This window comes from Microchirus variegatus, assembly GCF_963457635.1.
Source record: "Microchirus variegatus genome assembly, chromosome: 8".
In the NCBI taxonomy this organism is placed as follows: domain Eukaryota; kingdom Metazoa; phylum Chordata; class Actinopteri; order Pleuronectiformes; family Soleidae; genus Microchirus; species Microchirus variegatus.
Genome location: NC_139809.1, coordinates 30,424,501 through 30,452,320, shown reverse-complemented (window position 1 = coordinate 30,452,320; position 27,820 = coordinate 30,424,501). Strand labels below are relative to the sequence as shown.

The window sequence follows — 27,820 nt, the reverse complement described above, 5'->3', positions numbered from 1 at the left end:
TTCCTCTTCCTCTTCCTCTTCCTCTTCCTCTTCCTCATCATGGCCGTAACCTTTGATACTGAGGTTTTCACTGGTTAATCTGACAGATTACACATCACACACAGCAGTGGAATAAACTAACTAGAAAACCTTAAAGACTCAGACGAGACTTGATTGGAGACTCGGTTCATATGAGGGCGACACCTCGACACTTAGCCTGGTCTGAGAACAGCTATCTAGCTAGCTAGACGTTTAGCTAACTTTAACCTATATCTTAGCAGATAGATAGATAGATAGATAGATAGATAGATAGATAGATAGATAGATAGATAGATAGATAGACTAACTTTTAACTCACTTAACTCAAATTTATACTAAACAAACGCACTAGCTATCTAGCTAGCTAGACTAAGCTAACTTTAACATGTGCTTTAGCTAGTAGATAGATAGAATTTTCAGCTCACTTTAACAGATGTATGCTAAACAATCAAACTGCTATCTTGCTAGCTAGATGTTTAGCTAACTTCAATCTATATCTTACCAGATAGATAGATAGATAGATAGATAGATAGATAGATAACATTTTTAGCTCACTTTTAACTCACTTAAAATTTATGCTAAACAAACACCTATATAGCTTGCTAGACTTTTAGCTAACTTTAACCTATGTTTTAGCTATTCGATAGATAGATAGATAGATAGATAGATAGATAGATAGATAGATAGATAGATAGATAGATAGATAGATAGATAGATAGATAGATAGATAGATAGATTTTTTGCTAACTTTAGCTAACTTTTAACTCACTTAACTCAAATTTATACTAAACAAACACACAGCTATCTAGCTAGCTAGACTTAGCTAACTTTAACCTGTGCTTTAGCTAGTAGATAGATAGAATTTTCAGCTCACTTTTGCCTCACTTTAACAGATGTATGCTAAACAAACAAACTGCTATCTTGCTAGCTAGATGTTTAGCTAACTTTAATCTATATCTTACCAGATAGACACAATTTTTAGCTCACTTTTAACTCACTTTAACCCAAATTTATGCTAAACAAACACCTATATAGCTTGCTAGACTTTTAGCTAACTTTAACCTATGTTTTAGCTATTCTATAGATAGATAGATATAGATAGATAGATAGATAGATAGATAGATAGATAGATAGATAGATAGATAGATAGATAGATAGATAGATAGATAGATAGATTACACACAAGCAAAAACATTTTAAAATCCTAGTGAAACAGATCAGCTGAACAGTTTAGTGAAAATCAGATCTTCTGCTGTTCAGATGCCAAAAATCAAGCTCAAAATAATCTGCATGTACATGGACTGTGTGATGATGACGGTCCAGGCCGACTCTGCTGTTGAGCTCAGATTTTCTTTAATTCAAATAAACACACACACACCATTCGTTCTTTAATTACAGATAGTTAAGTACACTCACACACCGCTGCATTAAAACACACTGGCATCCACAGACACACACACAGACCCTGATGTCGCTAAGCTTTATGATTTTACAGTCACTGTTCAGGGAGGACGTTTTTAGCCCTCAGTTCCCTAAATAATTAAAAAGGTGTCAGATAAGGTCCTTTAGTTAAAGCAGCAGCTCCACTCTTATCTGCCTCAGTCAGTGCCTCAGCGCTGGGACTCGTCTGGATCTCACTTCTCTTTCTGTTCAGTCGCCCTCAGGTTAGCAGACTTCAGAATTCCCAGGGATAATTGAATACATTTCCAACGTCAAGTCGCGTATTGCAGCACTTGGACGACGTTTTTTTTTTTAAAAAAAGGTTGATTACAAACAAGTCAATAGGCTTGAGTTTGTTGACTTTCTCTTGATTTTGTTATAGTCTAAGCGACGCTAACAACTGGAAACTTAACGGATTCATGGGCTTCTGTTGTGTTTAAAGGAGAAGACGAGCGATATTTCAGTCGAGCTCTTTCTGCGATGTTGTGAAGTGAAACACGGGAGCTTTTGTTCACGTTTAACTCACTTTTATTTATGCTAAACCAATAAACAGTTCAACAATCTCGCTAGCTAGACGTTAAGCTAACTTTTAGCCTATGTTTTAGCTGATAGGTAGATAGATATGATTTTTAGTTCACTTTGGCTCACTTTGTATAAACGAACAAACAGCTATCTAGCTAGCTAGACTTTTAGTTAACTTCAACCTATATTTTAGCTATTAGATAGATCTTGCTAACTAGACGTTTAACTAACTTAAACCTATGTTGTAGCTAATAGATAGATACAATTTTTAGCTATCTTTAGCTCACTTTAACCCAAATGTATGCTAAACGAACAAACAGCTATCTAGCTAGCTAGACTTTTAGCTAACTTCAACTAACTAACTAAATGTATACTAAACGAACAAACAGCTATCTAGCTAGCTAGACTTTTAGCTAACTTCAACTAACTAACTTAATGTATACTAAACGAACAAACAGCTATCTAGCTAGCTAGACTTTTATCTAACTTCAACTAACTAACTAAATGTATACTAAATGTACAAACAGCTATCTAGCTAGCTAGACTTTTAGCTAACCTAAACTAACTTTTTTTTGTGCTAATTTTTTACTCACTTTAACCCACATTTATGCTAAGCTAACAGTATCTAGCTAGCTAGACATTTAGCTAACTTTAACCTATGTTTAAGATAGATAGATAGATAGATAGATAGATAGATAGATAGATAGATAGATAGATAGATAGATAGATAGATAGATAGATAGATAGATAGATAGATAGATAGATGGTCACATGATCACAGAGAAAGATCTTTCAGGAAGAAGACGAGTGAATAACTTGTCTAATCCTGGGTTTTAACAGGTTTTTCACCTGCGGGAATGTGTTTAATGGACATTTGTTGACTCTGTCATGATTCTCTGTACGTTTTCTCTCTGTTGTGTTTCCTCTCAGGTCTACGAGAGAGGAACCAACGTGGAGCAGTTTGTCACGCGCTTCCTCCTGAAGGAATCGGCCAATCAGATCCAGTCTCTGCTCAACTCTGTGGAGAGCGCCGTGGACGCCATCGACGAACAGCACAGCCAATCAGGGTGAGTGTGTGCGTGTGTGTGCGTGTGTGTGTGTGTGTGTGTCACATGTATCATGGCATGATGTGTAAAACTCTGTTTGTCAGCAGCCGTAATTTGAAAGCAGTCAGTGTTTCAGGAACAGATCTTCTATGGTTAAAACATCTGTCGCTCACACACACACACACACACACACACACACACACACACACACACACACACTGTCCTCACTCTACCATGGTTTACCAGGGATGTCAAATTGAAACGATCTGTGGTACAGTGAGTGTCGGAATTGATATTTCACATCATTTCAGAAGTAAAAGTGTTTGTTTTGACTTGGATCGACGTAAACCTCACGATAATAACATCATTCTGATGCAAAATAAATCTATTTTAATATTACAAACAGAGAAATTAATCAAAAAATTATGCAAATAATGTGAACAACTGCAATTAAAACACCCAAAAAGCTCATACATGTCATTTAATGTTAATATTTAGTGTTGTGTTTCACCTTCGCCTGGATTTATTTTGATTTTATCACTGTAGAATTGTCAAAAACGCCCATTAACGCATGACGCGTTTCCATGGCGACTGACCGGGAAAAAGACGCGCGTGACCGTCATGTTTACGTGACTCCCGATTTGTTAAAATAAGTCTCTAAAGTAACGCTAAACTTTCAAAAACAGAGGCACACATACGCAGTACACAGGTACGCTAACGTTATTTGTAGCGCTGCTCTTTTCCTTTAATAAACAGACCGCTCCAGTTCCACTGTAGGCTAACGCTAACGGCACTAATGCAGCTAACGGAACTAACTGCTAAACACGACTGCCTGGACTCTGGTGTCGCGGCGCGTAAACATGACGTCAGGCGCGTCTTATTCCGGTCAGTCGTCATGGAAACACGCCATGCGTTTAAACGTGCGCTAACCTGCGTTAACCTAGCGCTAACCCAGCACTACAAAAAATTTCTTTGTGCCCCTTTTTTCAAAAAGATAACTTCAACTACTTTTGATATCTGGTAGTTATTCAACCTTTTAGGAATCACGGTGTAACCTTCTAACCGCTTTCTCCTCCACCTGACGGTTTTCTTAGTAGCGTGATATTAAGTCTTGGGCCGCATCGAGACATAATGCATTCCCTAACCCCAACCTAAACCCAATTCTGACCCTAAAACCAGGTCTTAACCCTAGGTTGAATAACTGCCAGATATCAAAAGTGAAAGTTATCTTGGGAAAAAGTGTCAGAAAGACCAATTCTACAGCCATGAAATCAAAATAAATCCTGGACCAGCCCAAAAAAAATCACCTCGCTTTCCCATCATGTCCTCACTCAGTATGGTTTATACGTTGTTTTTAGTCCTTTAAAAAAACATTTTTAAAGCACAAACACACACTTTCTCTTCTTCTAATCTATGCGTCTCTCTTCCAGTCATCCACCCGCCAAGGTGAGTCCACGAGTTCCCGAGAGGCGCTACGAAAACACCGTCCCCGACTATCCTCCCAACAACAGAGTCAGTGCCAGGGAGGCTGTCAGGACCATCAACACTGCTTCAGGTGAGGACACACACACACACACACACACACACACACACACACGCCTATTGTGAGTGTAAACTACCGTTCAAAAGTTTGGGCTGACTTAGAAATGTCCTTATTTTTAAAGGTAAAGCACTTTTTTAATGAATATAACACATTTTGAGAAAAAAAAAAAAGCCAAAAAATTTTGAAAAAAAAAAATTGAATTAAAAAATCTCACTTTGAGGAAAAAAATTACAATTTGAGACAAAATTCAAAAATTGAGACAAAATTCAAATTTTGAGATAAAAATCAAATTTTGAGACAAAAATCAAATTTTGAGACAAAAATCAAATTTTTTCTGTGAAAAAAATAAACATTTTGAGGAAAAAAATAAACATTTTGTGAAAAAAAAAATGTAAGAAAAAAATTGAAAATTTGAGAAATATAAAATATATTTTTGAAGGAGAAGCACTTTGTTTCATTGAATATAACATTAAATGAATCATAAATACACTCTATACATTGTTAATGTGGTAAACGACTATTCTAGCTGCAAACGTCTGGTTTTTAATGGAATATGTACATAGGTGTATAGAGGCCCATTTCCAGTGTTCTGATGGTACATTGTGTTTGCTAATGGCTATTGGATGATTAGAAAACTCTTGTGCAATGATGTTAGCAAAGCTGAAAATGATTAAAAATCATTATTTCTAATCTTGACTATATTTACTATTCAATTTGCAACTCTTTTGATGAATAAAAGTCTGACTTTTAATGGAGAACATGGTGTAGGTGAGCCCAAACTTTTGAACGGTAGTGTAGATCATCCTGAGTGAGCAGGAATCAAAGTTTGAAGACCACTCAGCACTTTTCAATATCACACACGCCCACACACTATAACACACACATACACACACACACACAACGATAAAACATGAATGAGGTTCACAGAGTTGAAAAGCGAGAGGGAAAGAATTGTGGTTATGACTTTGTAAGCAGATGGCAAAGGCAGACAGCTGGTAAATATATGCATCTCTAAAGGCTGTGTGTGTGTGTGTGTGTGTGTGTGTGTGTGTGTGTGTGTGTGTGTGTGTGTTATAACTCATGTTGTGCAGGGGTAAATTTGTGCCTTTGTCTTCCTCATCGGGGACAAAGAGCCGTTTAGTCCAAATTCACTGTATGGATAAACAAAACCTGAATTATGAGGGTTTTCTAACATTTATGTACTGAGATTTAAGTCAGAATTCTGCTGAGATTTAAATCATAATTCTGAGGAAAAAAAATCATAATGCTGTTTGATTTTTTTCTTTCAATATTCTTTCATGTGGCTCTGATTCTGAGATTTAAGAAGTCAAATTCTGAGATTTAAGAAAATGTCTGAATTCTGAGAAAAACGAAAGTTTGAATTCTGAGATTAAAGAAAAATTTGAATTCTGAGATAATAGAAAAAGTCTGAATTCTGGGATGAAAAAAAAAGTCAAATTCTGAGATTAAATAAAAAAGTCTGAATTCTGAGATTAAATAAAAAGTCTGAATTCTAAGATAAATGAAAAAGTCGAATTCTGAGATTTAAGAAAAAGTCTGAATTCTGAGCAAAAAGTCAGAATTTTGAGATTAAAGAAAAACTTGAATTTTGAGATTAAATACAAAAGTCTGAATTCTGCGCTTATTGAAAAACTTGAATTCTGAGGTAAAAGAAAAAGTCAGAATTCTGAGATTATAGGAAAAAAAATCTGAGATTTAAGAAAAAGTCAGAATTCTGAGATTGAAGAAAAAATGAATTCTGAGATTAAAGAAAAAGTGAGATTTCTCCTCAGAATTCTCACGTCTCTGATTCTCTTCTGTCTATGATCTAAACCAGTTTACCGTAATTTCCTGAAAACCTAATTACAGTCACTCATTAATTAGAACGGTAAAACTGTACAATGTTTTATGATATTTTACTAGTTTTTTACAGTGTACTAACTAATAAACACACAGGGAAAGAGTGTATTACAACACTGTGTGTGTGTGTGTGGCCACATTAGCGCAGACATGAACATAAAACCCTCAGCTTGTAAAATAAAAGTCAGCTTTAACAGGATTTAGTGATTTACGCTCACGCAGTCGCTCTCACTGAGGCGACTGTTGTCAAGTGCGTTGCCATGGTTACCACATCCATTCGCTGAGCTTCAGCGGGGCGGAAACGCAAAGACGGCGACATTAGAGTCAGTCGGGAGGAGAGTGATGACATTTAATTCTCACTCAGCTCTGTGTTTGCGACAGCCGGCTGACACACAACGCTTCACTCTACGTCCTGTTAGAGAGCGTCTTTAAAAGGAGACGAGCGATCGTTTACACGGAGCTAAAAGAGGAAAAAAATTGGAATAAATAGACACACGTGACAAATGAGTACCTTCACAATCCTGTAATCTGACAGTTATTTTCTCCACTTAAAATATCAGAAATCTGTGTTTCCCAAACTTCAAAATGATGATGTTTTGTCCACAAACAAAATGTTATTCAGTTGTATATTTTAGTGATGTCAAAAGAAAATGAGATTAGCCAGATTAGCTGAACACAACCAGGGTTAAGAGTGGTCAAGAGGGGGCCGGTCTCAAAAAAAGCTTAAAATAATCACACAATAGGCAAATCATGATGGTATTTCACAGAATTAGTGAAAGTAAATAAAGTAAAAGTGCTTGTTTTGATATGGAACAATCTGTGCGTCACATTTAAAACATATTAGTGGTGCAAAATACATCTGTTAATATCAACAGTAAAACGGAAACAAATCTAAACTTAAGTAAAATATAATTATAGTATTTATATAAATATGTTTAATAACTACGTAAAAATACACGCCAATTTTTTTTCCTTAAAACATACCCGGAGAAAAAAAAAAGTAAAAACAGGCACAAAAATAAATCTCGTACAAACTGACCCGAAAAAAAATCTTGTAAAAATAGACCCAAACAAATGCGTAAAAATAGACCAGAAAAAATAATCTCGTAAAAATAGACCCGAAAAAATTTCTCGTAAAAACAGACCCGAAAAAAAATCTTGTAAAAACAGACCCAAAACGTATCTCGTAAAAACAGACCCAAAATAATGTGTGAAAACAGATCTGAGAAAAAATCTCGTACAAACTGACCTGGAAAAAAATCTCGTAAAAAAAGACGCGAAAAAAAATCTCGTAAAAAAAGACCCGAAACAAAATCTCGTAAAAAAAGACCCGAAAAAAAATCTCGTAAAAACAGACCTGAAACGTATTTCGTAAAAACAGACCGAAAAAAATGCGTGAAAACAGATCTGTGAAAAAATCTTGTAAAAACAGACCCCCCAAAAAATTTAAGTAAATAAAAAAAAGTTCAGTAAATAATGATGTATTTATATACATATATATGTTAATATATATGTTTGTATATCCAGGTATGAGATCATTGTGTTTTTGAACTGGACGATATTTACTTTCCACTCATTAAATGAACAGAATGAAAGCAGAGTTGAATGAGCTCCAGTTCTCGTGTCCTGTGGCCACAACAGAATAAAACATATTTCCTGTTCAGTCGAGTTAAATCACCTTTAAATGATGCTTTCCAGGGTTTGAGGCTCTCGACCCGACACAGATGCAGATGTCTGGATAGAGACGATATTATGATGATATTATGATGATATTATGATGATATTATGATGATATCAGGACAGTGACAGTGACAAAGTGCTCCAATAAAAGTGTGGCTCTATAATAACAACAAGGCCCTCAGAGAAAAACTGCTGCTAATGACTGTGTGAACTGTGTAGAAGAGCAATAACTGAAGCTTTTACTGAAGTTTAACTGAAGCTGCTTTTGTGAAAAGGCTTTTAAATATGATGAATAATAACTGTTGTTATACACATTAAAACACTTAAAGGATACGTTATCATTCGATTAAAAAGGCATTTTATATACAGCATTAGAAAAATGATGTGAAAAGTTAGGTAAAATGAGAAAAAATCACCTAAAAACAGACTGATATTTTTTTTTTTTTTTTGTAAAAATAGATCCAATAAATCTTGGAAGAATTTTTGAAAAAGAAAATTCAAAAAAAAGAAGTTTGTTTTGGAAAAACAGACCTGAAATTTTTTTTTTTTTTAAAACTGCTCTGAAAGAAAATTTCTTGTATAAACTGACCTGAAAAAATCTTTCGTAAAAACAAACTCCTCAAAAAATGTCGTAAAAACAGAACCCCAAAGAATCTTGGATGGATAGAAAATAACTTTTGAAAAAAGTATTGTAAAATCAGACCTGAAAAAAAAGATATATGGAAAACAGACCAGAATTTTTTTTCTTCTAAAAACAGACCTGAAAAAAAACCTTGGAAAAACAGACCCCAAAAAAATTTATCGTAAAAAACAGGCCAGAAAAAAAAAAAATCTCGTAAAAACAGAGCTGAAATCAAAATGGTTCTTACTCGAACCATAAGTGTTACCAAGAACCCTTGAAAAACCCTTTCTTTGGGAAAGGAACAAGTGAGGGAGCGCAAAAACAAGTGAGGGAGCGCAAAAAACAAGTGAGAGAGCGCGAAAAACAAGTGAGGGAGCGCAAAAAACAAGCGAGAGAGCGCAAAAAACAAGTGAGGGAGCGCAAAAAACAAGTGAGAGAGCGCGAAAAACAAGTGAGGGAGCGCAAAAAACAAGTGAGAGAGCGCGAAAAACAAGTGAGGGAGCGCAAAAAACAAGCGAGAGAGCGCAAAAAACAAGTGAGGGAGCGCAAAAAACAAGTGAGAGAGCGCGAAAAACAAGTGAGGGAGCGCAAAAAACAAGCGAGAGAGCGCAAAAAACAAGCGAGGGAGCGCAAAAAACAAGCGAGAGAGCGCAAAAAACAAGTGAGGGAGCGCAAAAAACAAGTGAGAGAGCGCGAAAAACAAGTGAGGGAGCGCAAAAAACAAGTGAGGGAGTGCAAAAAACAAGTGAGGGAGCGCAAAAAACAAGTGAGGGAGCGCAAAAAACAAATCAGGGATATTCAAACAATAAAATATAATTATAGCACATCATATAAAGTCGTCTTATTAAAACTGTAGAATGATCTATTTCTGACACTAAATCCTTCTTTGACGCTAAACGTGGGAAAATAACGTATCGTCAAACGCAAACGTTCGACCTTTTTCCCCCCCGACACGTATTTGAAGAGAGTTCAGTGACGGCGGCTGACGCCGACACATGGGGAAGTGAAATTAGGTGAATGTGGAATAACTCAAGTCAGGGTTTAATTGCAGAGGAAGTCACTTTAGCCCAACACACACACACACACACACACACACACACACACACACACACACACTTTAATCCCCTTTATGCTGCTGCTAAATTTGACGACCGTAATTCTTCACACACTTCCATAATTGACCGGGGCTCTTTAGTTTCTCTAAGTCCATCAAAATGACCACTGGGCTTTTATCTCCAACGGTCTCCATGGTTACAGATTATGGTTTATTTGATGTGTGTGTGTGTGTGTGTGTGTGTGTGTGTGTGTGTGTGTTTGGGGTGCAGGGAGCTCCTTAATTGACTGACTGTTTAAGCTTTTAATGAAGAAGTGTGCAGCCAGTTCTCCAATTAACTGTGAGGGGGTAGATCAGAGGATGAAGGGAGGACGGCAGCAGCTTTGGAGGAAAGATCTGGGAGGGAGGAAGGGAGGAGAGAGGGAGGGATGGAGGAAGAATGAGAGCGAAACAGCAAAAAGAAATGTTGGTCATTTACATCATAACATCATCGACAAAGGTGGTGAACAAGGACTTTCCTTCAGAGAGTTTATCACCGATAAAGAAGCTAATTAAACGAGTCGTGGTCGAAACTGTGATGATGGAAAAGTGCCCGGTGTTTTGTTTGTGTTCAAATATAAAAAAATCCAAAGTAAATATTATGAAAGTGCAAATGCATATTTGTCCTCTAAAGTTAAGAATAAACAAGAGTGAGAGACACACACAACTATACAACTATAACTCACTAGCGCAACTATAATTCATGCCGTTTAAAGTGTTATATTCGTATATTAGTGCTGCGCCGTTAACGCGGTAAATGTGAGCGCTTGTAACGCGTTTCCGTGACGACTGTCTGGAAAAAAAGACTTGTGTGACGCCATGTTTACATGTCTCCCAATTGTTAAAATTACTCTCTAAAGTAATGCAGTTTTTCGTGTCACGAAAGTTAGCTCTGTTAGCTGCGTTAGCTCCTTTAGCGCTGTTAGCGCGCCTACAGTGGAACTGGAGCGGTCTGTTTATTAACTGAAAAAGAGCAGTGCTACAATTAACTAGCATACCTGTGTTACTGCGTATGTGTGCCTCTGTTTTAACGCTAGGTTTAGCGTTACTTTAGAGACTCATTTTAACTATCGGGAGTCACGTAAACATATCATAATTAATACAGAGTCCAGGCACCATTTACCAGTTAGCTCTGTTAGCTGCGTTGCGCTAGCGTTGCGTTAGCGCTGGTTGGCATGCCTACAGTGGAACTGGAGTTATTGAACGAAAAGAGCAGCGCTACAAATAACCAGCGTACCTGTGTACTGCGTAAGTGTGCTACTGTTTTAACGCTAGGTTTAGCGTTACTTTAGAGACTCATTTTAACTATCGGTGGTCACGTAAAAACATGACGTCAAGCAAGTCATTTTTACAGTCAGTCTCCAGGAAACGCTATATTAAAAAAAAAATTTGTGCCGCGGCACAGGAGTCCAGGCACCATTTACCAGTTAGCTCCATTAGCTGTGCTGCATTAGCGCACCTACAGTGGAACTGGAGCGGTCTGTTTATTAAACGAAAGAAAGAGCAGCGCTACAAATAACCAGCGTACCTGTGTACTTCGTATGTGCGCCTCTGTTTTAACGTTAAGTTTAGCGTTACATTAGACACTCATTTTAACAATCGGTAGTCACGTAAACATGACGCCACGCAAGTCTTTTTTCCGGTCAGTCACCATGGAAACGCTAAATTAATACCAGTTTTCCGTGCAGCGGCACCAGAGTCCAGGCACCATTTACCAGTTAGCTCCGTTAGCTTTGTTGCATTAGCGCCGGTTAGCGTGCCTACAGTGGAACTGGAGCAGTCTGTTTATTAAACGAAAGAAAGAGCAGAGCTACAATTAACTAGAATACCTGTGTTACTGCGTAAGTGTGCTACTGTTTTAACGCTAGGTTTAGCGTTACTTTAGAGACTCATTTAAACTATTGGGGGTCACGTAATAACATGACGTCAAGCGCGTTTTTTCTAAACGATAAAGTAACGTAAAGTTTTTCGTGCCACGGCACCGGAGTCCAGGCACCGTTTACCAGTTAGCTCCATTAGCTCCATTAGCTCCATTAGCTGCGTTAGCTCCTTTAGCGCCGGTTAGCTCGCCCCTACAGTCAAACTGGAGCGGTCTGTGTACAAATAACCTAGCGTACCTGTGTTACTGCGTATGTGTGCCTCTGTTTTTAGCGTTTAGCGTTAATTTAGAGACTGATTTCCACAATCGGGAGTCACGTAAACATGACGTCACGCACTGGCTCCTCCTAAGTTCATCTTGCATTCATTAGTAAACAAACTTTTCCTCGCTTTCAGCTGTTCTTGAAAACAAAAAAAAATCACCACTCCACAATAAGAGCCAATTAAACCGAGCTCCTCAAAGACGCTTCCGTTCCGCTGTCTTTGAAAAGGGCCAGTTCCTTTTCCCCGATAAACAGATATAATTGCCTTTTTCTGTTTTATTTTATACCCGCGTTTCATGAAATATTCATGATGAAAAAACAAGAAGATTTCAGTGAGTGTGTTGTGTTTCACCTGTGGTCATCACAAATGGACGTGCAGCTGCTTTAATCTCTCATTCATATCAGATTGAGAGCTTCTCAATAATAGGGTTTGAATTTGAATAAATATAACATCTGTGTGTGTGTGTGTGTGTGTGTGTGTGTGTGTGTGTGTGTGTGTGTGTGTGTGTGTGTGTGTGTGTGTGTGTGTGTGTGTGTGTGTGTGTTGCAGGGGCAGTGGAGGTGAGGAAAGAAGGTCTGGAGGCTCAGATCAACCGCCTGGCTGAACTCATCGGTCGACTGGAGAATAAGGTAAAGACCAGACAGATACAGAGACGTACGAGCTCCTTCATCATCATCATCATCATCATCATCATCATCATCACAACCATAACCATATAACCATATAACCATAACCACCACATGCTTACACCAATAACAAAGCTCGGGGTTGGTACCAGGTGTTGGGGAATGAGCGAAACGCCGCGGGGGCAAAATGAGCCTGAAAATGTCTTCAATTGCTTTTATTGCCTTGCGTAAAATTGAAGCATTTAAGTGTTTGTATGATCGGTGTGTGATTAGATCGCTGTCACACACGGTATCAGACCTTCAGACTTTCCATCCTGAAGCGCAACTGACAGTTAAACCGGCAGATTTAAAGGTGACTTTTAAGGCCCCGTCCCAATACGTCCCCCTTAAAATGTCCACTTGGTTTGCATTGCCCTCATCCGTTAATTCCCCCTCGTTGAGGGAAGTGGCTTCCCTATAGTATTGGGACACCACTATGTGCAAATTAGCGTAACCGACGTGCTAACCTACGTCACATGTTGACGATTCTGGATTCCGGGTGGAGCATGCTGCTGTTTTCATTCAGGAAAAATGCCGGACTTTTTTTTTCTCCGTCCTCGTAAACGCTAAATCGCGAATGTGATTGAAATCTGACAAGTCCGGTTTATTCGTGTTCACGTGAACGCCGATACACGCATCCAAAACACTGACAAAACTGCCCAGATGTAGCAGAGCTAGCTAGCGGCTATTTGCCGCGTGCTTCGACAGCGTTTGCTCGCGCATACTCTCTCGAAGCACTCGGCAAATAGCCGCTAGCTAGCTAGTTAGCTAGCTGCTTTCATAAAAGGTCAGTTATTTTAACGGTTCTTTGGATGTATATCAAACCGACACCAACATTGTAACGTGCTTATTTGCGAAAATATATCACAACGAAATAGTTCCTCGGCAGACGTGGCCGCCATCTTTGTTGGGAAAAAAAAAATCAGCCGGCTCGCTGAATTCGCAAAGCATCATGGGTAATTTCATCTTCCACTTCATTTTAAAGGCGCCATATGTAAGAATGTGGCCAAAACGGGTTACTACACTCAAATTCAAAATACAGAGGTTGAGCGATGCTAACGTTGGTCGAGAACAAAGCAGCAAATTGAAGGAGGAGAGAAGAAGAAGAAGAAAGAAACAAGGGGTTAATTGAGGAGATAGGAGGCGACATGAGGAGTTAATTAACAGTAAGTGATGGAGAGGAAGGGATGAAGGGAGGATGAAGAGAGAGACAGAGGACGCAATTAAAGACAAACCTGTATCTTTACACACTTATTCGTCCTTCCATCCTTCTCTTTCCCTGCACCCTACAAAAAGCCTCCTTGTCTCCTTTCCTTTGTCCTTGTGTTGCTTCACGTGTGAATGGACTAATGGACGTCAGCTGCCGCCGCAGAAAGAGTTTGAGAATAAGGAAACGGTGTCAGAGCAAAGGGAGGAAAGACCATGTTTGACATGGAGATGAACGGATAATGAGCTGAGGAATAAACGAGGCCGAGCATTTAACCAGGTTTGAGGGAATATCTGAATCCAATTCTGGTTAAATACTTTGTCTACATATATGTACATATAACAAGTAACATAGATTGGTCATACATTTAGTTTTCATTTAAAGCTGCAGTGTGTAACTTTTAGTATTATTTTGTGTAGTGCTGAGCCGTTAGCGTCGTTAATGCTAACTAGCGCATTAGTTAGCATTAGTTTCCATGACGTGCGTTAACCTAGTAGCCAGCACTAATGTTAACGCATGCCGTGTTTCCATGATGACTGAGCGGAAAAAGACACGAGTGACGTCATTGAGTCTCTAAAGTAACACAGGTTAGCAGTTAGCTGCGTTAGCGCCGTTATCGACGCTACAGTGGAACCGGACCGGAGTCTGTTTATTAAAAGAAAAAAGAGCAGCGCTACAAATAACGTTAGCGTACCTGTGTTACTGCGTATGTGTGCCTCTGTTTTTAAAGTTTATCGTTACGTTAGAGACTCATTTTAACAATCACGTAAACATGACGTCTTTTTCCGGTCAGTTGTCATGGAAACGCTAAAGCAACGCAGTTTTCTGTGTGGTGGCACCGGAGTCCAGGCACAGTTTACCAGTTAGCTCCGTTAGCTGTGTTAGCTCACTTAGCGCCGTTAGCGTTTCTACAGTCAAACCGGAGCGGTCTGTTTATTAAAGGAAAAATGACCAGCGCTACAAATAACATTAGCGTACCTGTGTTACTGCGTATGTGTGCCTCTGTTTTTAAAGTTTAGCGTTAACTTTAGAGACTAATTTTTACAATCGGAAGTCGCGCTAACATGACGTAACGGTCAGTCGCCACGGAAACGCGTTAGCGCCGGTGACGCCGTTAATGGCCTAGCACAAAGATCGGGCCGACCTCTCCAGTGTTTTTCTTACATCAGTCAAAGATCGTGGATTGTGTCATTTTTTTTCCGTTGTTCCCTTGAGCGATCACGCGTCTCGGCATGAATGAACCCGCCCTCTTTGACCTTTGAACCCTGCTGATAATTTAACACACACCCCCCTCGTGGGATCGGAGATGCGTTTTTGGCAGAAATGATTAAAAGGCCTCGGCGTAAACGATTGGTCGTATCATCACCTGTGACCCTGAAGAACCATCACCGTGGCCCCTCCCCCCCGGTGACTGAAACACAAAGGACATCATCCCACGGTCGACTGAACACAATCAGCTGTGATGTTTACATGTTTAGACAAGAGTGAAGGCTCCTCTCGTGGGTGATTACGTTGGGTGTTTTTTTGTACGGTGTGAAACGGAGGTGTTAAATAATGGAAGGTTGAGACTCAGACGCTGAGATGACGGTGATAATGACCCACGTGATGTCGCTCGTGTTTGTTTGACTGTTGTTGTTGTTGTTTTGCGGCACAAGTCTTTACAAGTCATCACTATTTTTAATGTTCATGTTTTTTGAATAAGTGCAGATTCAAATTTAGGGAAGAGTTTTTAAAGAAAATACATTTTCTTAAAGGCGTTAACCCATAGAATAACTTTTCTATATCTAAATATCTAAAACTAAATAATTAAATTCAATAAAATATCAAAAATATATATATAAAATGTTATATTTATTTTAGCAATATATGTATATAGGTACAGGTGTGTACTGTGTACAGTAAATACACCTGTACCTATATATATATTGTTGTATTTTGCCAAAATATTGACCTTAACGGATTTTTTAAATATGTATTGTTTTTTAGTATATTTGATATTTTTAGATATTTAGATAAAGATAAGTTATTATATGGGTAAACGCCTTTTATAAAAATTATTTAAAAAAAATATTTTTTATTTTAAATCTTCCATAAATTTGAATCTGCACTAATTCAAAAAACACAAACATGAAAAATAGTAATGAAGACTTGTACCATATATGTATATACAGTATGTATATATGTATATATATATATATACATATATATATATGTATATATATATATATATATACATATATATATGTATATATGTATATATGTATATATATATATACGTGTGTGTGTGTGTGTGTACAGATTTTTAGATTTTTTGTGTGAAATAGATTCTAAAAGATTCCTATTTTATTTTTCTATGTATGAAATAAATCTAATCTAATCTAAAAAAAAAAAAATGGTTGAGAAACTTAAAAAATAATAATAAAAATTTGACATACCTAAATAATGAAGTTTATTCAAACAAAATTGTACTCACTTTGGTTTTAATTAACTTAATTTACATAATTTAGTGTAACTAAACCCTTGAAACACTTTTTTATTTCTAGTTTGTGGATCAACACTTTTATTTTGAAATTCTGCAAACCATCTATCGTCACAAATATATTTATCGCCCACCGCGACTGAATAATACTTCTTATTTTTGTATTTTGTGTCCTTAGTTAGCGTTAGCATTCTTATCTTAGTCCACTCTTATTTCAACTGGTACTCTATTTTCGTCGCCCTCTTGTCCAATCACCGTGACGCTCGTTGTCCCAGACTCCTCCCCCTTTTATTAAAATGCTGGCGTCGTCTAATATTCTCTCCACCGCTTGAAGGCTCGTCTCACTGAGGTCCTCGTGTCAGACTTCACTTACAGGCCACGCCCCCTCCCCCCTGTACTGCTCCCTCCCGCTTTCTTGGCATTTGGAAGAGTTAAGTTTTTCTTTTTTGTCAGTTTGTCAGAATCTCCTTACGTCAGATATACCAAACATTTAGAAGTGGACGTTGCCAGCGGGCAAATCTTGTTCTGTAACAAGTCGGTGAAAATGAATAATGGCGAAATAAAAGGTTGAGCTAATGATACAGAGAATTATTCACACTCGCTTCAAAAACAGAAGAAATAAAAGTCATGTGTGTGAATGTGTGCATAGATTATTCAAATACGCTCGGCTAATGTTCTCTGAACGCGCACCAAAAAAAGAGACATCACATTTTTTTCTTTTTTATCAGTGGAAGCTGATTTTTTATTCATGGCTCAGTAAAGCTACGGCGCTGTGCACAGCGTGACGGCGGAGCTGAAGTTAGGGACCGTCTCAAAAGTGCAGGCCCATCATCAAACGGAGATTGACATGTTTGCGTCAAATGTGCATTCAAATGTAGCGTAAATGTGAAGTGGACTTCAAGGAACCTCACAAATAAAAGCGTCTGTCTATTGTGATTCACTAAATATTAGATCAATAAGCTGCTCGTTATTTGTTATCTGACAATTAATTATGTAAAGGGAGAACAGTGGAGAAAGGAATGATGACGTTTTTAATTGTTTCACAACACAAACACAGAGGTTTCACTCTCATAATTTGTCTTTTTACTTTTGTACTTTTCATCGCACTTTTATCTCAAAGTTTTCTAAAGTTTTCTAAACTCACAGAACATAAACAAACGGCTTTTTAACCACGAAGAACCAGCAGCGTTTTAGGAGCTTTTAAATTTAAATTTTTTGCAAAGGCCGACCTTGTGTTTGGGAACTTTTTGGGAAAACAACGTCTTCTTACGTCTTCATTACAGCGCCACATGCAGGCCTGGCATGTACACTGCCGTTCAAAAGTTTGGGGTCACTTAGAAATGTCCTTTTTTTTCAAGGAATATAACATTAAAAGAATCATTAATACACTCTATACATTGTTAATGTGGTAAACGACTATTCTAGCTGCAAACGTCTGATTTTTAATGGGATATGTACATAGGTAATAGGTTGCTAATGGCGTTAGAATGCTATTGGATGATTAGAAAACCCTTGTACAATGATGTTAGCACAGCTAATTTTAGTTTTGCTGGTTCTTTTTTTATTTTCTATTCATTTTGCAACTCTTTTGATGGATAAAAGTGTGATTTTTTGAACAGTACTGTAAATCGGCTTTTTTATCCACTGAGAACCAGCAGCGTTTTAGGAGCAGATTTTTGAAAAAGGCCGACCTTGTGTTTTCGGAACTTTTGGGGAAAACAACGTCTTCTTACGTCTTTGTTACAGCGCCACACACAGGCCTGGCATGTATACGACAGCCATGGATCTCAAAGTACGTGATACGTGAGCTTCCTCTGGTCGTGCTTGGAAGGAAAATTGGAAATACTGTTCCACACTCTGAGAAATAAGGGTTCCAAAAGGGTTTAAAGGGTTCTACAAGGGCTGAAGTTCTACCTGGAAACATTTAATTCTGAAAAAACATTTCAAGGGTTCTTGGTAACACTAATGGTTCCAGTAAGAACACGTTGTTATACTGAAACCACAAAGTCGGTATCCATTCACCACCAATACGCGAGCACATAATTATTTTTGCATTAGCATGCTACTTCTTTGCGGCTAACTTGGCGAACCTGCTTCCAACTGTAACCTAGCCAGGCTACGATTAGCATTAGCGTAGCTAGCCGTTGTGACTGTCAGCCACACGAAACGGCGAGCTACGCTAATGCTCATCGTAAATGAAAACATTTGCTTTGATCCTAATGAGGTTGCACAGTGTTTGTGTATTATGTTAGCCTTTACGTTCCTTATCATGCATTAGCATAACTGAAAAATCTTCTTCAGGTCCCACTATACACTTTTAGAAATAAGGGTTCCAAAAGTGTTCTTCTACAAGGGCTGAGGTTCTACCTGGAACCATTTGCTTTCCAGAAGAAAGGGTTTTTCAAGGGTTCTTGGTAACACTAATGGTTGCGGAACCATTTTGATCCAGAGAACCCTTGAAACCCCTTTCCTGAATAAAGGGTTTTAAAAAGGGTTCCAGGTGGAACCTTAGCCAAAAAGGGTTCTCCTATGCGGACAAGCCGAAGAACATCATATGGTTCTACTTAGCACTTTTATCTCTAAGAGTGTACGGTATATAGAGGTTTTAATTTGCGCTCTGCATTGGCAGAAACGTTAAAAAAAAAAAAAACCCACAAAGATTTATTCTCCGTCTTCTCCGTTTTTTGGCAGCCGCGCAAATCCCACGTTCAAAAATCCCCCGGCTATGGCCGCCAGAGTAAAACCTGTAAAATCTGTTCAGTTTTCAACTGTGACTTAGGTTACGCTACATAAAGACTTTGTTTTGCTTCAAAAGGAACAGACAGAGACAGCAGATGAATAGACATTCTCTTCACCCCTGGATCCCATTTTCAAAAAGAGAGCGACCGGCGTAATCATATCAAAGCACACAAAAATAATATGGCTTTGTGGAGGTTTATTGAATGTGGCTCTGGTGCGGGATTACCTTCACGGGTCTCCGTATTAAGACCGCGGCGGAGTCTTGGGCGAGGAAATGATCTTGTCACAGCGCATCAGTCAGAGAGAATCGTGAATTGTTGACTGAATGAGTAATAAAACCATCCGCTCGCTGAGTGATGCTGTGCACGGGAAATATGAAAATACTGCAAATCCGCTTCCCTGCAAATTCATTTCACCTGCTCTCTCTCTCTCGCTCTCTCTCTCTCTCTCTCTCTCTCTCTCTCTCTCTCTCTCTCTCTCTCTCTCTCTCTCTTTCAGTTTTGCTTTGAATACACAATGCATCATTTTAGCTCTCGATATGCTGCTCTGGAATAGTCCATGTCGGGATGAGAAGCCTTGATTCTGAATGTGGTGTCAGTGATACAACAGTGAACAACAACAACAACAGCAGACACAACGCTTTATTCTCCATTTTCTGCTGGAGGACGCACTTTATTTCACTTTGATGACTGCGACAGCGTCGTTGTGTCGCGGCAGATCTCAGACTCTATTATGTTTAATAGAATCGGACGTGTTCATTTACTTTAGAAAGATTTGGACACGGTTTGTATTTATATTTATCCATAAAGTGTGTTTTTACTTTTTTGATTAGCATTAGTGTAGCTAGCTGTTGTGACCAGGCAGGCATCGGCTCATCAGCAGAAGCTGGGCTGTCTGGAGCAGGGAAATGGGAGCGAAGAAGCTGGGCTCACTTGACGAACCTGTTTCCAAAAGTTACCATAGCGAGGCTAAGATTAGCATTAGCGTAAGGCTAGCATAATACAAACACTGTGCAACCTCATTAGGCACAAAGCAAATGTTTTCATTTCTCTGTTTTTTCTTTTGGGTTTGTGTTTTTTCTTTTGCGTTTGAATTTTTGGCGTTTTGTGATGTGTGTTGGTGTTTTTTGTTTTGCGTTTGTGTTTTGCGTTTTTTTTTGTGTTTGTGTTTTTTGTTTTGTGATTTGCGTTTGTGGTTTGCGTTTTTTGTTTTGCGTTCGTGCTTTTTGCGTTTTGTGATTTGTGTTGGTGTTTTATCTTTTGCGTTTGTGTTTTTTCGTTTGCGTTTTTTGTTTTGCGTTTGTGTTTGTGTTTTTGTTTTTGTGATTTGTGTTTGTGTTTTTTGTTTTGCATTTGTTTTTTGCACCTCAGGGACACTGTACGTAACTGTCCACTCAAGGAAAGCTCTTTAACTTTACTTAAACACACACACACACACACACACACACACACACACACACACACACACACACACACACCCACACACACCCACACACACACACACACACTATCACAGTGTAGTTTGTGCAGTTGAGTTTTCACACCTGAAATATTTCATATACGCTGAACCGTCGACGACACACGACACCTTTTATTTCAGCTCAGCTGTGACCAGACTGTTGAACTAAGTGTAAGAATCCTTCATCCTAAACGATATTTACAGTGTGTGTGTGTGTGTGTGTGTGTGTGTGTGTGTGTGTGGGTGTGTGTGTGTGTGTGTTTCCCCTTGACTTCTTTCCCTGCTGCGTTTGGTCAAAGTCTCAGTTACTCTGCAGTCAGCGACTCACAGTTGTTCCTGCGATTTATTGGAACCGGTTTATATAACTCAGACTCACAAGCTGAGAGTGGAGGAGGAGGAGGAGGAGGAGGAGGAGGAGGAGGAGGAGGGAACCAGAAATCAATGTCTCATCACACACACACACACACACACACACACACACACACACACACACACACACACACACACACACACACACTCCATGTGCTGTACTTTATTAATTTCTTGTGTAGAGTGAACTCTAATTGTGTTCTACTAACTCCACTAACTGCAAAGTGACTTATATTTATACTCCATTTTCTTTCCTTTTATGTCCGTCTGTTCCAAAACGTTTTCTCCGTCGCTAACTTACAAACCACCGCGCGTCTTTTGCTCTGGTATGGACGTTACTCAATACTTCCTCTAGAGGGCAGTGCCGAAATAAACATCAGTCGAGCACCTGACAGACGCTCTTCTTCGTTGTTCTTCTGACTGGTTGGACTATTTACTCTTTACCGCCCCCCGCAATTTCCAGTGGTATTGCTCCATTAGGTCCGTCAATGTACGCTAAAGCTACGAAATAAACCCAACGTACGAATCAAAAGGCACCGTCCGTTCTCCGTCTTCCGAGTATAAATGGAAACCCAGGACCAAACACAGTCACGTCAGTACTAACAGTCAGGATATAAGTACTGAAAATACCTTTAAGTTCGCGTCCTCCATTTTTGAAGTGTTTTAAAGAACTACGGTGGCCTTTTTGAACCAAAAAGGAAGTTGTTCTAATAATTTTTGTTGGTCCATTGAATGGTTATTGTTGAATGGGTAACACAAGATTTATGTAAAGCTAGCCGTCTACCTTAAGTACATATAAAAACTGTGTTATTACACCAATCGTTTCCAGTAAATTTAAGTGACAGTGGTAGGATCCTAACTAGTGCTGGGCAAGCTAACATGTTAGCGGCGCTTAACAGCGTCAACGTTAACGCACAACACGTTTCCATGACGACTGACTGGAAAAAGACGCCCGCGACGTCATGTTTACGTGACTACTGATTGTTAAAACAAGTCTCTAAAGTAACGCTAAACTTACAGTACACAGGTACGCTAAGTTATTTGTAGCGCTGCTCTTTTCCTTTAATAAACAGACCGCTACAGTTCAACTGTAGGCGCGCCAATGGCGCTAAACGAGCTAATGCAGCTAACGGAGCTAACTGATAAACGGTGCCTGGACCCGCGGTGTCGCGGCACGTAAACATGACGTCACGCGTGTCTTTTTCCAGTCAGTCGTCATGGAAACGCGTCATGCGTTAACGTGCGCTAACGTGCGTTAACATGCGTTAATGTGCATTAACACTATTCCTATCATATTTGTCCACCTATTTGTCTTTGTATAGTAAATATCTGCCACTAAATGTACACACAAACATTCATAGATATCTTTAATATAATAATTCCTCTAAAGCTCCTTCTTTGTGATGTTCGGTGTGTAACATTTCAGTGTGGCATGTTTTCTTTACCTTCGTGTTTCCACCTGCAGCAGCTCCAAACTTCGCCGACTTAAAAACACATCATCTCCTGCCTTCATGTCTGAGTCTGAGTCTCACTGTGTCAGTGATCACGTCTCACAGTGAGCGACTAATGTCTGCTTCAAGCTGCTGTTGTTGTTGTTGTCGTCGTTGTCGTCGTTGTCTTCGTTGTGGTCGTTGTTCTTGTTGATTGACACGCTGCCGCTGCTGTTGTTGTTGTGTTTCTCCCCTCACAGACGGTCTGGTTTGATCTGCACCAGAGGCTAACAGACACAGATGGCACCGCCAGCGCAGTAAGTAGACGTTAAGTGAATAACCGTCGTACGCACGTCGTACACTGCAGCACACAAAACCACGGCATCAGCGCGGCATCACTCGCTGCTGCTTTGCAAAGGAGCGACAGCTTTAAATTACAGCAGTGCTTTGAGGAGATTTTGCTATTATTTCTATTTCTACGCTCCGGTGTGTGACACATGCTGTAAATCCAGTGGAGTGTGTTGTTTATGTGCATCCAGGAAACTTGGAGCTGCGTAGTGCAGTGAACAGCAGCAGTAGCAGCTGTGATGTGTTTGTGTGTTTGATTTGTTTTGCATTCTGTTGGCGGAGGACGCTTCCTTAACCCTACAAAAAACCCTACACTCTTAGAAATAAAAGTGCCAAATAGAACCATATAAGGTTCTTCGGCTTATCTATCTAAAAACATAGGTTAAAGTTAGCTAAAATTCTAGCTAGCTACTATATTTGTTTGTTTAGCATAAATTTGGGTTAAAGTGAGCTAAAATCCTATCTATCTATCTACTAAAATATAGGTTAAAGTTAGCTAAACATTTAGCTAGATAGATAGATAGCTGTTTGTTTGTTTAGCATAAATTAGCGTTAAAGTGAGTTAAATACCATATCTATCTATCTATCTATCTATCTATCTATCTATCTATCTATCTATCTATCTATCTATCTATCTATCTATCTATCTATCTAATAGCTAAAGCATAGGATAACGTTAGCTAAAATTCTAGCTAGCTAGATAGCTGTTTGTTTGTTTAGCATAAGTTTGGGGCATACATTTGGGGTCACGTGAGCTAAAGGGGAGGTAAAAATCATATCTATCTATCTATCTAAACATAGGTTAATGTTAGCTACAATTCTAGCTAGCTAGATAGCTGTTTGTTTGTTTTGCATAAACGTGGGGTAAAGTGAGCGAAAGGGGAGGTAAAAATCATATATATCTATCTAGCTATTCATGGTTCATGACAGACTTGATTGATTTCATCAACTTTACATCATTATTCTTTGAGATATTACTGTAATCTTTGTCTTCCGGAACTGCGCCGACATTTCGAGCATCGTAGGAACTCCACTGACTGGTCAAATTTCATGATTTTTACGTATTAGTTCTCAGTGAAATTTACGTTGTTGCTTGGATCTTGTGATCTATCTTAGATCTACCGCGAGGTAACGCGAGGTAACGCGGTTTTGGATGATCGTGGGAGGTTAACAAATATAGTTTTTTGCACGGTTAATAACAGGTGAACTCATTTACAAGACGCTAAAGTCATAATTTTGATGAAAATACATGACATTAGAAACTCACCATTTGACTGGTACGTACACATTTTCCTTCAACTCTTCAGCCTCTTCCATTTCTCTCGTGAAAGATTCTTTTTCAATCTTTCTTGACTTTTTTACTTTAGCGCTCCGTCTTTGTGGGTAATTTGAAACTCCTGCCTCCGCGAGTGTTCTCTCTCTTGTAATAACCTTTTTGTGTCTGTGTCCATGACAACTGGACAATTTAATCAGGGACGCTCACCGCTCGCCTGCAGCTAACAGGAAGTCCTAAGTGGCTCGACTGCTGTGTGCATAAGTGCAGCAGGTGATTGTTCGCCTGGACTCATACAGACGCCAGGAGACGACCTGCAGGATTAACGTCCTCGTGGGCTCAAAGTCAAGGTCAATGTTTAACAGAAAGTGCACAAAAAAACTGTCACCGTCAACATAGATAGATAGATAGATAGATAGATAGATAGATAGATAGATAGATAGATAGATAGATAGATAGATAGATAGATAGATAGATAGATAGATAGATAGATTTTATGTTAAACAAAAAATACAGTAGCTAGCTAGAATTTTAGCTAACTTTAACCTATGTTTTAGATAGACAGACAGACAGATAGATAGACAGATAGATAGATAGATAGATAGATAGATAGATAGATAGATAGATAGATAGATAGATAGATAGATAGATAGATAGATAGATAGATAGATAGATATGGTTTTTAACTCACTTTAACACTAATTTATGCTAAACAAACAAACAGCTATCAATCTAGCTAGCTAGACGTTTAGCTAACTTTAACCTATATTTTAGCAGATAAATAGATGGGATTTTAGCTCACTCTAACCCAAAGTTATGCTAAACAAACAAATACAGTTGCTAGCTAGAATTTTAGCTCACTTTAACCTATGTTTTAGATAGATAGATAGATAGATAGATATGGTTTTTAACTCACTTTAACGCTAATTTATGCTAAATAACCAGCTAGCTAGCTAGACGCTTAGCTAACTTTAACCTATATTTTAGCAGATAGATAGATAGATAGATAGATAGATAGATAGATAGATAGATAGATAGATAGATAGATAGATAGATAGATAGATAGGATTTTAGCTCAATTTAAGATAGATAGATAGATAGATAGATAGATAGATAGATAGATAGATAGATAGATAGATAGATAGATAGATAGGATTTTAGCTCACTTTAAGATAGATAGATAGATAGATAGATAGATAGATAGATAGATAGATAGATAGATAGATAGATAGATAGATAGATAGATAGGATTTTAGCTCACTTTAACGCTAATTTATGCTAAACAAACAAATACAGAAGCTAGCTAGAATTTGAGCTAACTTTAACCTATTTTCTAGTTATTCGATAGAAGACACAGGCAGATTTCTCTGAACAAGTTCGCGCTCCTCTTCACTTTTAACAGCTCAGTCCATTCTTCCTCCTCTTCCTCCTCCTCCTCCTCTGACCTTTGATTCTCCACCAGGAGGCGGACCTGAACATGATTACCCTTCATCAGTAACAGCAATCATCCGTCCTCTGCGTACAAAGACACTCCAGTGAGTTGCGTCTCCGCACAGCGGATTATAATAAGATCGTATACCATGTGCGTGAGATATGGAGATGCTTTGAAGCCGCAGTTGTTGCCGCTGAATTAGCATATGTATTTTACTTGTAGTGGACACGAGTGAGCGGCGAGCGGCGGGCTCGCAATCATTCCTGTCATTTTGAAGAGAGAGACTCAATCACACGTACATGTATATATATACATATATATGTATAGTCAGTATATGCATCTGTGAGAGGTCACGGGGGGAAAAGAAACGCAATTAAACCTCTGAGACGCTGAAGAAGAAGAAGATGTGAAGGTGTGAATGACAACAGCAGTAAATAAACACACGGCCAAAGTCACTTTCAGAGTGTATTATAAAGATCAGCGTCACAAATAGATCTCTTCATCGTGAAATACAGCAGCTCAGCGGCTAATTACGGGTCATGTAGATAACGCGTAATTAGCCGCAAAGCTCTCGGCGCGGAGCGCAAACCACAGTAGCCCGCCAAGTGAAAGAGAGAATATAATGATGTCGAAAACTCAATATTAAAGTTACACAAAACAAAACAAAAATATCCTGGTAAAGACGACATCGTTTCAGGAAATATCTCTGTCCACACAGAAGCGACTCAAAACGGTGCAGTTCATATGCTAGCGCTTTAATTTACGCTGTAACGTTTACACCGAATAACAAAGAAGACGACGTTGTAAACATTAAATTAGTGCTGGGCACGTTAGCCACGTTACTGATAATGGCATTAACGCATGACGCGTTCCACTGTAGGCTAACGCTTACGGCGCTAAAAGGGGCTAATGCAGCTAACGGAACTAACTGCTAAACGCGGCTGCCTGGACTCTGGTGTCGCGGCACGTGAAACATGACGTCAGGCGCGTCTTTTTCCGGTCAGTCGTCATGGAAACGCATCATGCGTTAACGTGCGCTAACCTGCATTAACCTAGCGCTTAACCAGCACTACAAAAAAATGTCTTTCTGCCCCTTTTTTTCAAAAGATAACTTTAAAAACAGAGGCACACATACGCAGTACACAGGTACACTGGTTATCTGTTATCTGTTTAATAAACAGACCGCTCCAGTTCTACTGTAGGCTAACGCTAACGGCGCTAAAGGAGCTAACGGAGCTAACTGGTAAACGGTGCGCGGACTCCGGTGCCGCGGCACGGAAAACGGCGTTACTTCAGAGACTTATTTTACCAATCGTTAGGTAAGAGTCACATAAACATGACGTCGCATGGGTCTTTTTCCGGTCAGTTGTCATGGAAACGCGATATGCGCTAACGTTAAAGCCGTTAATGCTGGTAATGCCGCTAACACCGTTAGGGTTAGGGTGTTTCTCCATCGACCATTTTGCTTTAAACTGCCACAAACAGAGATATACGGTATTTAAAAAAAGTTACAAACAGAATCTGTCGCATTTCTCGCATTTTTAAGCCAAATATTCTGTCACACATTATTATTATTATTTAATTTTTTTCAACAATTCAATATACATCTGCCAAAACAACTAAATCCACTACTTTACTTTACTGTCCGCGTTTGCTGGCAGAACAAACACATTTTTTTTTTTTTTTTTTTTTAAACATGAAACTATAACAGATTAATAAAAGGAATAAAGTGTGGGCAAACAACGGCGGTGACAAGTGGGCATTTAAAAATAAGTGTGAAGGATGAGACGCAGGAAAAGACACTTAAGAGTAATTATGTGTTGATAAATGGAGCAGATTGTCACGAGTGAGAGAGTTAACTTCAAAAATGAACCAAGTGCTTATAAATACGAAGATATTAGCACATGAATGGATCACGCGCTCTTTGTGCTCTTTGCACCGTTAACCGTAAGTGTCACTTCAACAATAAAGGGTCGTAATTGTCTCTTATATATGTGAATATGTGTAATTAAAAATATTAAAAAAGAGAGGCTTTACTACGCAAAACTGCATATTTAATTCATATTTAATTAATTTGTCTTTTGTGCCGTGCAAGAAAATTATAATTTCTTTTATACAAAACACCATGATCGCCATTCACGTTAAAATACAATAGTGTAAAAAGATAATTCACTCTCATCCTCCTCACATCATCTTCACACACTGATATGTTGAGATTAGATTAAGATGGAAACTTTAATTATCGTTTTTTTGTTTCATTTTCTTTGCTCTCCGGTCAAAGAAATTCAGATTTTCCTCCACGTAGCGACCACAGGAGGCTCACGTACCACAGTTTGAGAACCATGGATTTCAGTAATAAACACGTAAAACATTCAGGTTTGTTTTTAAGCTGCTGCAGCTTTTAAACTCTTAACAGTACATATACAAAATCAGTGTCATTAATAATTTCGTCAA

The 27,820-nt window shown here is 38.7% G+C and overlaps 1 protein-coding gene across 1 annotated transcript in view; it reads left to right on the top strand.

Annotated features, from left to right (window-relative positions):
• Positions 1-27,820, top strand: part of necab2 (N-terminal EF-hand calcium binding protein 2) — a gene marked incomplete at both ends in the record, with an annotated part of 148,089 nt that overhangs the window by 73,825 nt on the left and 46,444 nt on the right. The window contains 4 exons of the mRNA XM_083894319.1: positions 2,911-3,047; positions 4,457-4,581; positions 12,516-12,595; positions 22,574-22,630. Of these exons, the coding sequence (XP_083750445.1) occupies positions 2,911-3,047; positions 4,457-4,581; positions 12,516-12,595; positions 22,574-22,630 (399 nt within the window). The remainder of the gene's footprint in view (positions 1-2,910; positions 3,048-4,456; positions 4,582-12,515; positions 12,596-22,573; positions 22,631-27,820) is intronic.